Below are 16,665 nucleotides of genomic sequence, written 5' to 3'. Positions count from 1 at the left end.
CCTTTTCCAATTTCTTCCCAGGAAATGTTGTCAATGGAACTATTGGAAAACAAATGGTGGACACCTTGGTGGAGTCATCTAGCAATGTGGAGATGATCCTCAAGTTTTTTGACATGTTCCTCAAGTTGAAGGATCTGACCACCTCAGACAGCTTCAAGGTCTGTGATCCTGAGAGCAAAGGTTTCATCTCAAAGAAGGATTTTCAGAAGTCCATGGAGAACCAGAAGCAGTATTCCCAGTCTGAGATTGAGTTTCTTCTATCTTGTGCTGAGGCGGATGAAAACGACATGTTCAACTACGTGCAGTTTGTAGAGAGGTTCCACGAACCTGCTAAGGACATTGGCTTCAATGTGGCGGTCCTGCTAACCAACCTTTCAGAGCACATGCCACACGATGGTCGCCTCTCCACGTTCCTCGACCTGGCCGAGAGTGTCCTCAGCTACTTTGAACCCTATTTGGGTCGTATTGAAATCATGGGCGGAGCCAAGCGCATCGAGCGAGTCTACTTTGACATCAGCGAGTCAAGTCGAACCCAGTGGGAGAAGCCTCAGGTGAAGGAGTCCAAGCGACAGTTCATCTTTGATGTGGTCAATGAAGGCGGAGAGAGCGAGAAGATGGAACTCTTTGTGAACTTCTGCGAGGATACCATCTTTGAGATGCAGCTCGCTTCTCAGATTTCGGAGCCGGACCCGATGGAGCGTCAGGAGGAAGATGACGATGACGACAATAAGAGTGTGGGGGAGAACCAGGAGGAGGAAGAGGAAGAGAGTGTTATGTTGGAGTCTTCGTCAGCCTTTACCATCGCTTGTATCTCCATGAGAAAAAACCTCTGCCACTTCCAACAACTACTCACTCTCAAGAGCATGAGACGGCAGTACAGAAAATTCCGTAAAATGAGTTTGAAAGAGACGGTGCACAGCTTCTTTGCTTTCTTCTGGGTAATCATCACCGGCCTCTTCCACTTTGTGTACAGCTTGATTTGGGGATTCTTCCATATTTTATGGACCACCATGTTCGGGGGCGGCCTCGTCGAAGGGGCTAAGAATATGAAGGTGACGGACATTTTGGGGAACATGCCAGATCCCACTCAGTTTGGCATCCATGGAGATGTGCTAGAGACGGAGAAGATGGAGGCCAGTGAAGCGTCGGCATTGACTGAGATGGGTCATAGGGCTCCGGGGGAAGTGGTGGAGGCGGACCTGATGGCAGAGCTGCTCAACATTCAGCCTAAGAAGGACGGAAAGCATGGGGCGGAGCCCGGATTGGGGGATGTGTCTGAGGTGGTGGTGGGTGATGCTCCATCCATAGCCAGTGCTGTCAGGCAGAAGAAGGCAGAGGTTAGTTGCTACTGTAGTCTTCATGGAGATAATTATTGGGGCCCCATCCAATATTTGTATGCAGGCTACAAACCAGGAAACTATCTAATGTGATTTCTCTTCTATCAAAAACACTAAAAGTAACACAGACAACAAGTAGTCTCAGAAAACCTAATTGTATAATGTAGTATGAATGTCTTAGGCAGTTATGTTTACCTGTCTATCTGTTGATGAGTAGAATTCATAGGGCCCAATTATAACATAATCCAATATATACAAAAAGTGAGGCAGGCCCACTATTGAGCTGTTTGAATCAGAGGCTGACAGCAACGGGATGACCAAAAGACATCAAATGACTCACATTTTAATTTATAGAATGTATTTTTAAAGAAATTAATGTATACTTAAAACAATTATATACTGTACATGTTGGAAAGAAAGAAAAAACTTCCTTCCACACTCTGCTGTATCTGGTGGTTAGTCAGGGGTGGTGCAATTAGGTGACTTGTTTATTATTACACACTTTTGTAAGTAAAAAAAATGATTAAAAAAATCCATTTACAAATATACTATAGACATAATATGTTTTGTGTATATAAATTAGGGATGTCAAAAATATTAAATTCATGTGATTAATCACAAAAATTCATTGCAATAATCATGTATACACACCGATTAATTATTCATTGACTGCATAAAAATGGATGGATGGATGGAAGCTCCTTTACCTTAGCGGGGATAGATACCCAAAAGGAGGCGCTGGTTGTTATACGGTCAGTAATCAGGTCAGTACATACGTCCGTGAAAAAATTAGTGAGGAGACTTCAACTTGTGGACTTGCTTGCAAATTTCACTCCTAATTACAGCCTGACTGTAGTTGAGATAAAACAGTTACCAAGTTTTAAACAAATAAATAAAGTGCATTCAAGTAAAACATTTAAAAAATGTTCCTGGATGATATTCTGACAATAAAATTCCATTTATGTCCAAATTTTGTATTTTTTTAAAAGTTTATTTCAGTTTAATTCAGGCAAATAATAAACTGTGATTAATCATGATTACATTTGACAGCATTAATAAAACTACATATACTGTAGATCATTACCATTTCATGTTTTGACGTGGAACATAATCCTATCATGTAGACATGGACGGACTAAAGACAAGACATTAAGAGACATAGTTTACTACTTACTTGAAGGATTGAATTGATTTGATATGGACACCTTACAAAAGAAAATACAAATAGTTACTGCACATGATGTTGTTGAGGGTAAATATATTTGATGATGATGGGTTAGTGGGTGCAATAATTAGTTAACTTGCTTGAATACTTGTATATGTACTTGTTATTATTGTCATAGATGGCTGCAAAGAAGAGGGCTTCAAATGGAGACTACAAATCAGATTCAGAAAAAGCAGAGTGAGCGTTTATATCATTCGATTGTAGATCTGTGCACCCTAATTCATGTCCTGCACTTACTCATCTTACTGTATTTCATCTAACATGCAGCTCTGAAGACGGTGAGAAGAAGGAGCACGACAACGGCAAAGATGAAGCCCCTCCTGAGGTCTCAATGGAGGAGAAGAAAGCCCCTAAAAAGAGACTGGGCCTGAAGAAAGACCCACCAGAGGCCTTTACAGCCAGCTTCTTTGCTGGCTTGGAAATCTACCAGACCAAGATGCTGGTCAGATTTATTTAACGCGTACCAGCAATGGCAGATGAATCTTCGAAAAACATATCTTTAATGTTATTTTACAGAACTACCTGGCCAGAAACTTCTACAACCTGCGATTTTTGGCACTCTTTGTTGCGTTTGCCATCAACTTCATTCTTCTCTTCTACAAAGTGAGTTGAATACATCACTATAATAATAATACTATCAAATTGCAATAGTTGACTGTAAATACTTAATGATATCAGGTGACTGGCGATAACACGGATGATGACGACCCTTGGAATGGTCGAGGGAGAACTGGGCAGGAGGAGGAAGAAGAGGAAGGCTCTCTTGAATATTTTATCCTGCAAGAGAGCACGGGTTACATGGCGCCAACTCTTCGTTGTCTAGCAATCCTGCACACTATTATATCTTTTTTGTGTGTAGTGGGTTACTACTGCCTGAAGGTACACTTACACTATGACCTAAACTAACATGAATACATTATATCGACAAAATCAATGGGTTTAACATGGACACTTTGCAAATACAATCTATTCCAGGGACAATATGTTGTCATTATAAAACCTTTTTTAACCGTACCTGTAATAATTTTTGTAGCATTTCACATTTACAGCCATGCAAGTGTAAAATTAAGTTATCTTCACAATTGTCACAAGTTAAAAGGGAACTGCACTTTTTTGAGAATTTTGCCTATCGTTCACAATCATTATGAGAGAGAAGAAGACAAAACATTGTTTTATTTTTTTTGCATTCCAACTTGCTAAAATCAGCTCGTTCTGGGTGGCTATCAATAGAGCTAATGGGAGTAATCCATTCTACCTCTAAATCACTTTAATTTGAGTACAAAAACCAGCAACGATACTTCATTTACTTTCCGTGACCTGTACAATAACTAAACTGTAGCGACATTGTTATTGTAAAATACTGAGGAACTCTTTTTTTGTAACACATCGGCGTGCTACGTTATTAGCCATGAGCTAGCTATGGCGAGAGATGAACTAGTTTCTGCATCACCAGCTGAATTGCGTTTGAGTTTGTACTGCACAACACAATGCAATAGAACACCAATCTGTACTGACTGAAAACAATGAACAATCATATTACAGTATCTGTAAAGTATTAGCCCACATTTCATGTTTTGTTTGTACACAGCTAGCTTGACAGTGTATGTAGTGTAGTTGTAATAACAAGCATGATGTGCTGCATGTATCATGATCATAATTGAGGTGACTTACTTGATGGACTGTTGTCTATTTTGTCCAGTTACTGTGGGTAAGCACACCATTTATTTAAAAATTAGCTTGGCTCCAATTTCCACATTTACAGCATCAAAGTCACGCCAACATCACAGTCGGTATCCGTCTGCTTCAACGTTTCACCTTCTTCTTTGTACTTGCTTCTGAAAGCAGCAGTTTATCCTCTGTATATTCAGTTAAAAAAAGATAAGGTTGTGAATCTTCATTTGTCCAAAAATGGTCGTCTTCGTTGTCTATAATCAAGTCTCCCATGGTTAAAACACACTGGTGTGTTTTTTACCGGAAGTAGGAACACACATTTGTTCCCGGAAGTCGGAAGTGCGCTGCTATTGAAACAAAAGTAAATGTGCAAAATAAATGAGTTCCAACAATGCTTAAAATGACCTCAATACGGTAAATATTAAATAACATATTACATATTGTTATGAACATGTCTGTTACTACATTATATATAAAAAATATATTTATGTGGTCTTGTCTCTCATAATGATTTTCAAAAAAGGGCAGTTCCCTTTTAGGCACTGTTAAACAAACGATGGCCTGTGTGATGCATGTCTTACTACTTTAAATAAGGGTCCGCTTACTCAGGCATGTGGAATTTCTGTGAAAACACGGAAATATGCGGTTTTAAACAAAATATCGCTTCCCCCTTTTTTTAATGAAACATTAAGAAATATGATCTAAACAAAATTTGCTGAACGCTTGCCACAGCCGCACGTACTATAGCTGTTCCTCTTGTCTAAACGCCGCGCTGAGTTGCAGGACAAGCTTACAGAATTAGCAGCAAAGTAGACGTCAACGTTGTGGCTTGATAGCCAACGGAGGTGACAACAAGTAAGCTAGCTAGATGGTTTGCTAACTAACAAGCTTGTGTCGGTGCTCCAAAATAAATAAGAGAAAAACGTGAAGACCATGGTTGAGAGCACCAAAACAAGCTCGCTGGTTAGCCAATCAACTCGCTAGCTAACTTGTTGTCCCCTACGTTCGCTCTCCGAGCCACAACGTTGATGGCTGTCCACTTTGCTGCTGATCATTTTTGGATAATTACAATACAAACACTGTTAGCTCCGAACCAGTTGTAGTTCAAGAGTATTTATTAGTAGCCCAGCAAGGTATATGTTTCACCTGACATATCAGTGGCCTTGTGGTTAGTGTCCGCCCTGAGATTGAGTTCAAACCCTGGCCGAGTCATACCAAAGACTATAAAAATGGGACCCATTACCTTCTTCTTCGGCACTCAGCATCAAGGGTTGGAATTGGGAGTTAAATCACCAAAATGATTCCAGAGCGTGGCCACCGCTGCTGCTCACTGCTCCCCTCACCTCCCATGAGGTGGAACAAGGGGATGGGTCAAATGCAGAGGGTAATTTCACCACACCTAGTATGTGTGTGACTATCAGTGGTACTTTAACTTAATGTAAACAGAAGTCCCAACCCCGGAAGTATTTTACCCGTGGGGGCGTGGCTACAGGATACAGTTGCCAAATGGGAAATGTTTTCTGAGTTCTTTGCATGCATGTTCTAGAATTTTACATTACATCTTCAATGACAATGATGTTAGTAAATTATCTTCTAAAAAATAAAAAAATATGTGGTACATTACATTGGACAATAAATCTAGAGGTAAAATATAGTGAAGAAATGTAGTCTTGATTTAAAAAAAAAAAAGATCTTGGGCTTGCGTGGCAGCACTTCGTGCTGATAGAGATGTTCTTCTTTTTTTTGTCAATTTTCCTATTTTTTTCTTAAAGGGTGCTTCATACAACAATCTTTTCAAATATACATTGTGTAAGAAAGCCTCAAAAAGCTAAGAAAAAAAGAAGCACAACAGGCTCTCTGAATTGAGGTCTGTGAGTTGTGCTCAGTAGAGATGGGATTTATGGCTTTATAAAGGTACTTGGCTCTTGAGGAGCTGCTGCTCGCAGTGAGCCATTCAAAAAACGGTTATATATATATATATATATATATATATATATATATATATATATATATATATATATATATATATATATATATATATATATATATATATATATATATATATATATATATATATATATATATATATATATATATATAATTTTAAACATGGTTAAAATTAATATATGTACATAAAAACTAGAATAAAAATTGGGGAAAATGTGGATACACAATTCTACTACCCTACCTAGTGTATGTTTGCGCTTAAACTACGTTACATATCCACACCAGAACCATGAACCAGAAAAGTAAATCCAAATTCTGCTTTTCCTTTGGCTCTGACTCACTTTGTAGTCCAGTCGCTAGTCAGGTGACACTCACATGCAGCGTGGGGAGTTGTTGACGCTGTATCTGCATGTGCCTAAAAAAATGGCTCCCAAACCAAACGGCTTCCAGCTGAGAAGCGGTTCTCATTGTTCACCTCAAAGAGCCGTTCAAAAGACTTGGTTTGTTTGCAAACCTCACATCTCTACTGCTGAGGTCTTGTGCACAATGATTTTAAAAGTGAAGTTTTGTGGTACTTTAGTTTGACAGTTCAAATGGGACAGAATGAAATAAATGAATGCTAAATTAATACATTGTAAAATAATTACTTAAATGTTTTAGTTAAATTAAATTGGATAATCGGAAGAAGATGGATGGATGGATAAATTGGAAAAATATATACAATCTTAAATAACTACTTTAATGTATTAATGCTGAATTAAAATTGTATTAACTACATAAATGTGTGATGATATGTGTCATTAATTCAATAAACATATATCATTATTTCACTATTGTGTGTGTGTGTGTTGAACACCACCAGGTTCCACTGGTGGTGTTCAAGCGTGAGAAGGAGATAGCCAGGAAGTTGGAGTTTGCTGGCCTCTACATCACAGAGCAGCCGTCAGATGATGACATCAAGGGACAGTGGGACAGGCTGGTCATCAACACGCCGTACGCCCGCCTCGCCTATTCATATCATTGCTTTATCAGGTATGAGATCTAATTCCCTTTGCCCTGTTGTCTTTTTTTCAGGTCCTTCCCAAACAACTACTGGGATAAGTTTGTCAAAAGAAAAGTAAGTAAACAAAATATTTCCTATTTGAATTACAAAGGACATGTTTGTTGACTCACTACTGAATAAAACAAATAGCAGACACAGTATAATTGTATCCATGATGCAGCCCATCAAAGTAGAACAAGCAGACACCTGCCGACCACAACGACCACGTTGATGATCAGCCATTGACCCTCATTGACCGAGGGTCCTAATTATGTGCCCCCAACTCCTCCACACACACACACACACACACACACACACACACACACACACACACACACACACACACACACACACACACACACACACACACACACACACACACACACACGCACTTTTACATAGACTACAGCAGTGAATCTCAAACTTTTGTCACTAAGTACCACCTCAGAAAACACTTGACTCTCCACGTACCACCATAATGACCAACATTAAAACACAGCAGCATAATAGTCCTAAGTATTCATTAAAAACAAGGCAGGCATTTTATTTAACAAGAATATTTAATATATTTGGCCAATGTGAAGTATGAAGTGAATTATATTTATATAGCACTTTTCTCAAGTGACTCAAAGCGCTTTACATTGTAAAACCCAATATCTAAGTTACAATTTTAAACCAGTGTGGGTGGCACTGGGAGCAGGTGGGTAAAGTGTCTTGCCCAAGGACACAACAGCAGTGAATAGGATGGCGGAAGCAGGGATCGAACCTGCAACCACTGAAGTTGCTGGCACGGCCGCTAACCGAGCTATACCGCCCCAATGTAAAATTACACACAGTTTGAACAGTAACACTGTGTTTCAATACAGGAAAATAAAACAATAATCACTTAAGTGATACTTTGGCGAACCACTAAATTAGTTTGAGAATCACTGGACTAGAGCAGGGGTAGGGAACCTATGGCTCTAGAGCCAGATGTGGCTCTTTTGATGTCTACATCTGGCTCTCAGATAAATCTTAGCTGACATTGCTTAACACGATAAGTAATGAATAATTCCGCTGGTAATCAGTGTTAAAAATAACGTTCAAAATATAAAACATTCTCATGCATTTTAATCCATCAATCCGTTTTCTTCCGCACCTGTTCATTAATGGTAAGACGTATTTTATTTATTATTGGTTAACTTCAGAATAACAATGTTATTAAAAAGAATAAGAGACTTATTATACTCTAAAAATGTTGGTCTTACTTAAAAATGCACACATTTAGTTGTATTCAGTGTTAAAAAAATACTATATGGCTCTCACGGAAATACATTTTAAAATATTTGGCTTTCATGGCTCTCTCAGCCAAAAAGGTTCCCGACCCCTGGACTAGAGTGTTTATTCTGCCAGGGGCTTGACCTACTGGAAGAAGGGAGATGCAAATATCACAATGTAACACCTGCAATGTTAGGTTTCAAACCTGAAACGAGTTTGCAGACACTGGTTGGTGCAAAATAGCACAGTTACGCACAAATGGGCATGGTCATTGTGAGGAGGCAATCGTTGCAATGATAGACGATGGAGAGAGAATCTGACGTCCATGTGCGTGTGTTTAAGTATGAAATAGTAATCATCATTTCATGTTGTACTTTGGTCTGCCACTCACTGCTCCCTCTGCCCTTAAAGGGCCAGCACATCACTTCTGACTGCTAGTCCAGTAGAGGGGATGAGCGCAACCGTGGCTCATTTGAATGAGACAGGACAGACCCTGAAAATCTTTTGCTTCTGCTGATTTACTTTAGGGCCACTTAGTGTTATAGTGGTTAGCATGTCAACCTCACATGCAGGGGATCAAGAGTTCGAATCTGAGCCACAGCATCTCAGTGTGAAGTTTGCATGTCCTTCCCGTGCCTGCATGGGTTAGACTCCAGCTCACCTGTAAGATCCTATTGAGGACCAGCAGCACAGTGAATGAATGCATGAACATCTCCTTTAACAACTACTGACACTTAATTTGTTGTTCCTGTTGTCTCCTTGAAGGTAATCAAGAAGTATGGCGATCTGTATGGCGCTGAGAGGATAGCAGAGCTGCTGGGTTTGGACAAAAGTGCACTTGATTTTAATCCGACAGAAGAAGCTGTCACCAAGGAGGCCTCGTTGGTGTCTTGGTGAGACATGACGTGGATAGGAAAGCCCCAGTTTGAACCACATTGAAGACAAAAGCATGAATGATTCTTCTTTTGTCCTTCACAGGTTGAGCTCAATTGATACAATGTATCATATTTGGAAATTAGGTGTGGTCATCACTGATAATGTAAGTGTAGATGGATAAATGAAGACTACATTACAGGATTTAATTGCCTTAAACATGTCTTTCCATAACAGTCATTCCTGTACCTTGTATGGTACACCACCATGTCCATTCTGGGCCACTACAACAACTTCTTCTTTGCTGCTCATCTATTGGATATCGCCATGGGATTCAAAACGCTTCGCACCATCTTGTCCTCTGTCACCCACAATGGCAAACAGGTGAGGACTGCCAAATTCACATAAATTAAAGATGTTCCAAATTCTTTTTTTTTTCCATATTTGCTCATTGTTTGATATTTTGGCATACTTTGTGTGGGGCGCCGAATGTAGAAATTCAGTCACACTGTTTTAGCTGATACATTCTTAAATATTTAGCTCACTTTTCTCACATTGAGGTAATTGTCTTCACATTTGAGGTAGAATTTAAATGGTACATCTAAATGTTGAATGTTGAATCTAAATTTAAATGTTAAATACAAATTAAGTATACAATGTTGAATAAAATATTAAATCTAAATTTTTTTTATATATAAATGTTACATTTTAAATATACATGTTACATCTAAATCTGATGAATTTTGAATCTAAATATAAAATGACGCCACGGCAGTCAGAGATATGGACGTGTCTATGCATGCAGGAACAGTGGAATATTTCCATATTTACTAAATATTTAGTTATACACTCTGTGACACATTTAGATTTAAAATGTATATTCAGATTCAACATTTATATTACACATTTATAGTAGCGTTTATATTTAACATTTAGATTAAATATTTTAATTTGACATTTAGCTGTACATTAAACATATATATTTAACATAAAAATGTAACTTGTAGATTGAACATTTATATTCAATGTTTTAGTCGTTTCACCTTTTAATTTCTACCTTAATTGGAAGAAAATTAGCTAAATGTGAGAAAAGTAGTGTAAATGTTGAGAAAAGTGAGCTAAATATTCAAAATATATCTGCTACAAAACGGTGATTGAATTTTTACATTCGGCAATCCATACATTTGAATATGTATCGTGACTCACTTTAATGATAGGTCCATGCTTGTCTTCATAAATAAACTGCAGGTCCCAAGGATGTATGTCAACAAACACTAGCATGGTAATCAATAAGGCACAGACATCCGCCAAAGCCAAGCCATGCTACTTTAAACGAATACCAATACTCATAGTCATCTTTCAGTCCAAAACTACACACTATTTTTTGTAACAAATAGTTTCACAGAGACAATCAAACTTTTGCTAAAGAAAAATAACAACTTAATCATATCTGTGTGTGTTTGTACTGTAAACGCAAGCTTATGAGAATGGGATTATTCCGCCTGTGTGTGTGTCTGCAGCTGGTGCTAACAGTGGGCCTGCTGGCTGTGGTGGTCTATCTCTACACTGTGGTGGCCTTCAACTTCTTCAGGAAGTTCTACAACAAGAGTGCAGATGATGACGAGCCAGACATGAAGTGTGACGACATGATGACTGTAAGAGCAAGAGAGAGACCTCCAAAAGTGTCTCCTTCTGTACTGGGTGTGCTGTAACTGTGACGGTTCCTCCGCAGTGCTACTTATTCCACATGTACGTTGGCGTGAGAGCGGGGGGAGGCATTGGAGACGAGATTGAAGACCCGGCTGGTGACCCTTACGAGCTGTACCGCATCCTTTTTGACATCACCTTCTTCTTCTTTGTCATCGTCATCCTCCTGGCCATCATTCAGGGTGAGTGCCATCATGGAGACTGTTTATAGTACAGGTCCAAGGTTTATACATGCTTGCTCATGCTATTGAATGAGAAGGTTGACCAAAGTCCAAACTGTCTACTGGTTCAGTAAATGTGAGTTGAAATGTCAGTAAACCACCGCAGAGTTGCCCACAGTTCTTACATTACTGTGCATCAAAGAGGTCAAATATGATATGCAGGAAGTATGAAATTGATCCACTTAAGTGTTCAATATGTTGGTGCTTGCAGGTCTGATCATTGATGCTTTTGGAGAGCTGAGAGACCAGCAGGAACAAGTCAAAGAGGACATGGAGGTGAGGGAAGATTTCAAACAGACAAAGGAGGACTGTGGCGGATTCATGACATTTTACTTTTTTTCATCGACTTTCATCATCTCTTTTTTTCTTCCTCAGACAAAATGTTTCATTTGCGGGATCGGAAATGACTACTTTGACACGACGCCTCACGGCTTTGAGACTCACACTTTGCAAGAGCACAATTTAGCCAACTACCTGTGAGTATTCCACAGCTCTATGTAACATCCACTTAATTCAAGCCGCCTTCTCTGTAATTAACCGTGTGATTGAAGGGTTTCACTTGTTTGTTAACCTATGTTTGTATTCACTGCGAAAAGAAAATATGTGTGGAATAACTAATGTTATAAAACAATCATACAGCAATAATAATTATAATGGATTAGATTTATATAGAGCTTTTCTTGACACTCAAAGCGCTTAACAGAGATTTGAGAGCCCGACATTCATTCACTCCACATTCACATGTTGATGGTGGTAAGCTACATTTGTAGCCACAGCTGTCCTGGGGTAGACTTATGGAAACATGGCTGCCAATTTGCGCTTACGGCCCCTCCGACCACCACCAAACATGCATTCAGTTTCATACACCAGTGTGAGTGGCCACTGGGAGCAAGGTGGGTGAGGTGTTTTGGCCAAGGACACAACGGCTTGTGACTAAGATGGCGGAAATTGGCACGGCCGCTCTGCCATCTGAGCTACGCCGTCCCTAAAAGAAGACGAAAGACAGGGAGCCTTCCAGAAAAGACAGAAAAACGAAAAGTGAGCCATATAACAAAGATCATATTATTGCTCTCCAAATAATGATTTCTACAGGAAGTCTTTGTTGGTGCCATACAAAAAATGTCCACGGTCCACTGCATGCGTATAACTAAAAAACACCTAAAGGTGGTGAGCACCCCTTTTGTCCAATCCTAATGTAAATCCCCAAAGTGAACATGTATTTGTTGTAATGATGTTCTAGCTATGATTTGTATACCATTAGAAAATCTTTAGCACGTCCATCGGTGGTAATTATTTTCTGTTACGCATTCATTATACAAATTTGTTATACATCCATGTAACCAGAAGTGTTAACTGAAAGAGTTAGCAGAACACACCACAAGCATTGGTGAAGGTTGATTTTATATTTTCCTGAATAATTTCATACAATAAAAATATTATTGTTACATTCTGGTGTTTGTCTGGACCCTGGGATGCAGAGACTTCAGGCCAATGCAGTAAGGAGGCATCTTTATTAGAGTAACAAAAACAATGAAGATGTGCACCTGGGAAATGCACAAAGAGCAGATATTCATATGAAGCGCAAAGCAGGGAAAACAAATGGACATGGGCTGAGATAAGAAGCATCATGATTGGAAAACCAGGGACAGGTATGTCCTGATTTCCAACCAGGTACAGGTGAAGGAGCCAGCGCTCAGACCATAGGAGTGAAGGCAAACAGAAAGTGGAATAAAAAATAAAAGGACTTGACAGGAAAAATACAAAATACAAGCTTTCTGCAGAGACTCCTCGCACACCCACCAAGGACTGTTTTCACTGCTGGACTCTAGAAAGAGGTTCCACAGCCTCCGAAGCAGAACCTCCAGGTTCTGTAATAGCTTCTTCCCTCAGGCCGTAAGACTCTTGAACGCATCATAATAATCCCCTCAATTCCCCCCAAAAATGGATTAACTGGCTGGAATATAAAGACAATATAACATACATCCATAAACGTGGATGCATATGCAAAAGTGCTATATATTTATCTGTACAGTAATCTATTTATTTATATCTGCACCTTATTGTTTTTTTATCCTGCACTACCATGAGCTAATGCAACGAAATGTTGTTCTTATCTGTACTGTAAAGTTCAAATTTGAATGACAATAAAAAGGAAGTCTCAGTCTAAGTCTACTAATAATAACTGTCATATAAGATCATGACATTTGACATGAATAGAAAGATATCACTTCCTTTCAACTTACCAAGTACGATAAATACGTTTTTTGTTATTGTAAATCTACAGTAACCATAACATTTTGCTTTTACTTTCATACCAAGAATCATTCAAGATGACCTTGTAGATTCAGAGAAAAACGTGCCTATATTGGTTAGTTTAATAAAAAGCCCTTTTAAGCCCAGAGTTTCAAAATTAAAATTAACAGACTTTTTAGTTGGAAAAAATATTTCCTAGAAACACTGTTACCACAGAGAAAAAACTGACGTATGATAGTATTTTTCTGAACTTTTTGTTTCTGTTTATCTAGTAATGATGCCATTTTCTTCTATTGTTTTGTTGCTCTCTATGACTCTACTTTATCTTAAGGTTTTTCTGATGTACCTCATTAACAAGGACGAGACGGAGCACACTGGCCAGGTACAGTATGAGGACTTCTTATTACATATACTGGATTGATATTATGACTAAAAAACAATGTGGCATGAGGTTGCCGGGACCCCAGTAATGTCTTGAATATGGTTACACTACAGCAAACATTTTTATTAAAAAAAATGGCAACAGTGCATGAATAGAAATGATATAATATATTTTCTGGGCTATAGAACACATTTAAGCCACAGCCACAAAATTTTAAAATAAATAAATATTTGTACATATATTAGCCACACTGGACTGTAAGGTGTATGATATATACCGGTACGAAAGATTTGTTAATTTTTATTTACATACCTTAATTGTTTTCAAACGATGCCTGTCACACAGCAGTAAAACGGCTGGTCAAACAAAACAGAAGTCATCGTCATTAGCCCACTAGCTGTGAAAGCTAACTCTCCAATCCGCTTAACAGACTCAATAACTCCACGGTAACGTTTTGGTGAATTTGCAAAACTGAAACAATACAAAAAGAATACCATTGTAAGTTAATAATACTAACACAGACACTAGTAAACGTGTTAGCATATTCGCTAATACTAACAACGCTAGCTTGATTACATTACGATAGCATGTACAAATATGCATGAAAAACACTCCTACAGACATCACACTTGGGACGGTTTAGTAAGTAAGAATTGTTTTAGTTATATTGTAAAACTTTACAAACGGTGCTTGTGTGATGAGTGAACAATTCTTTCAAGCAGAAAGTAGACGAAGCGGGACTTATACTTCCAGTTCAAAGCACGAAATAGGAAGTATATTTTCAACCTGCAGCACCTGCAGTGAACGAACTCGTCCAAAACATGGCGCCTTAGCACAAACAATAACACACATTTTCAGTGTCTCTGTCGTTGTTCTATGAAAACATTTTGATTAATACAAAACATTATGCCTTTCAGCGAAGAAACATCCATAAATTATCGTATTTTCCGCACTATAAAGCGCATCGGATTAAAAGGTGCACCTTCAATGAATGGCCTACTTTAAAATGTTGTTCATATATAAGGTGCACCGCATTATAAGGCGCACCGCATTAGGTGCATAGAATAGACGCTACAGTAGAGGCTGGGGTTACGTTATGCATCCATTAGATGGAGGTGCGCTAAAGGGAATGTCAACAAAACAGTCAGATAGGTCAGTTATCATTTATTAATAGATTACAAACCAGCGTTCTGACAACTCCGTTCACTCCCAAAATGAATTAATTCGAATAGTGATTGTACTGACACTTCTACTTGCTGCTCTCTGTTCAACAACCCACTGTTCGAGTTTGTCCTCCAACTGTAGCCATCTCGCTTTGTTCCCTCGGAAACTCTGTTTAGTCTTCTTTACTTGGCGCAGGTCATCATGTTGCTTCCTCCACTTCCGCACCATTGATTCGTTAATGTTAAATTCTCTCGCTGCTGCTCTATTCCCGTGTTCTACTGCGTGACTGATCGCCTTGAGTTTAAACTCTGCGTCGTAAGCGTGTCTCTTAATAGGAGCCATTTTTGGGTCTTTACATAAACACACGAATGGAAATGAAATGGCACGCCTCGCGCAGTCATATATCCCAGCATGCACCGCGCGCTTCTTCTTCTACGGGGGGAAATGAAGTCGGCGGCTGCTTACCGTAGTTGCGAGACCTGTTGTGGCTCAATATTGGTCCATATACAAGGCGCACCGGATTATAAGGCACACTGTCAGCTTTTGAGAAAATTTGAGGTTTTTAGGTGCGCCTCATAGTGCGGAAAATACGGTAGTTGCTGTCATGATCCGGCAGGTGTGCTGCCGCCTATCTTCTTTTTTTTGCAGTGCCTGGTTTCCTGGATCACGGGGTGGAGCAACCTGTGCGCACACCTGATACTCTTTTCCTTTTGTCTACTTGAGCCTTCTAGTCCATTTACTCATGCTTCTCATTTCCTGTGGCGTTGTTGTGTTAACCGTTACCTCTCCACACCTTTTGGGTGCAATCTCTGTTCCTCCACACCATTTGTGTGCATCCTTAGTTATTTTCTCTCACTCGTTTTTGAGTGCGATTTTTGTTGCTATTATTATTATTATTAATTTTTTGCTCTGCATTGGGGTCCTACTCCGGCTAAGCCAATTGTGACAGTTGCACCGTTTTATAAGCCACAAGGTTCAAAGCGTGGGAAAAAAGAAGTGCCGTAAAGTCCGTAAAATATGGCATATAATTACCACCAGATTGACCAAAATATAAGATTTAGGCTAATGACTTCTCCCCATCGAGTCAGCGCTTTTCTTCCTCTGTCACACACAACACCGACTTAAAAAAAACGCTGCTTGGAAAATGTCTCAAAGTTGGGCAAGTTAGAAAATATAGGAGTTACGATAGGTGCTAATTAAGGAAGATGTCAAGCAGCTAAGATTACATTTTTTAGATTGCCATCCGTCAATTATTTCACTGATAATAAAAAATGTCTGTCTTGCAACTGTAAACAATAAGAACTTTGCATGTCTTCACTCAGGAGTCATACGTGTGGAAGATGTACCAGGAGCGCTGCTGGGATTTCTTTCCAGCCGGAGACTGCTTCCGCAAACAATACGAAGATCAGCTGGGATAGAACAGATCCATCCTCCTTAGCTCTATTTGAGGGGGCTGCTGTGCCGATCTCCACCCTGTCACTTTGCCAACATTGAGACGGCCTCAAGAGAGAGGATACAAATGACTTCTTTATCCAGCAAGGCGGGGAGCGACCCTTTACGGGCTCACGGTTTCAGCCTCTAATTCA

The 16,665-nt window shown here is 39.2% G+C and overlaps 1 protein-coding gene across 1 annotated transcript in view; it reads left to right on the top strand.

Moving 5' to 3' along the window:
- LOC133646604 (ryanodine receptor 3-like) overlaps nucleotides 1-12,756 on the top strand; it is a 168,978-nt gene extending 156,222 nt beyond the window's left edge. Inside the window, exons 71-84 of the mRNA XM_062042144.1 lie at nucleotides 22-1,337; nucleotides 2,681-2,739; nucleotides 2,830-3,004; nucleotides 3,079-3,165; nucleotides 3,241-3,441; nucleotides 7,043-7,173; nucleotides 7,255-7,297; nucleotides 9,245-9,372; nucleotides 9,458-9,518; nucleotides 9,590-9,736; nucleotides 10,873-11,007; nucleotides 11,085-11,241; nucleotides 11,492-11,556; nucleotides 11,656-12,756. Of these exons, the coding sequence (XP_061898128.1) occupies nucleotides 22-1,337; nucleotides 2,681-2,739; nucleotides 2,830-3,004; nucleotides 3,079-3,165; nucleotides 3,241-3,441; nucleotides 7,043-7,173; nucleotides 7,255-7,297; nucleotides 9,245-9,372; nucleotides 9,458-9,518; nucleotides 9,590-9,736; nucleotides 10,873-11,007; nucleotides 11,085-11,241; nucleotides 11,492-11,556; nucleotides 11,656-11,760 (2,810 nt within the window). The 3' untranslated portion in view covers nucleotides 11,761-12,756. The remainder of the gene's footprint in view (nucleotides 1-21; nucleotides 1,338-2,680; nucleotides 2,740-2,829; nucleotides 3,005-3,078; nucleotides 3,166-3,240; nucleotides 3,442-7,042; nucleotides 7,174-7,254; nucleotides 7,298-9,244; nucleotides 9,373-9,457; nucleotides 9,519-9,589; nucleotides 9,737-10,872; nucleotides 11,008-11,084; nucleotides 11,242-11,491; nucleotides 11,557-11,655) is intronic.
- Nucleotides 12,757-16,665: the final 3,909 nt, after the last annotated feature.

This window comes from Entelurus aequoreus, linkage group LG03 (genome assembly GCF_033978785.1).
Source record: "Entelurus aequoreus isolate RoL-2023_Sb linkage group LG03, RoL_Eaeq_v1.1, whole genome shotgun sequence".
Classification (NCBI taxonomy): Eukaryota; Metazoa; Chordata; class Actinopteri; order Syngnathiformes; family Syngnathidae; genus Entelurus; species Entelurus aequoreus.
Note: the sequence above shows the minus strand (reverse complement) of the source record. Positions and strands in the feature narration are given on the sequence as shown.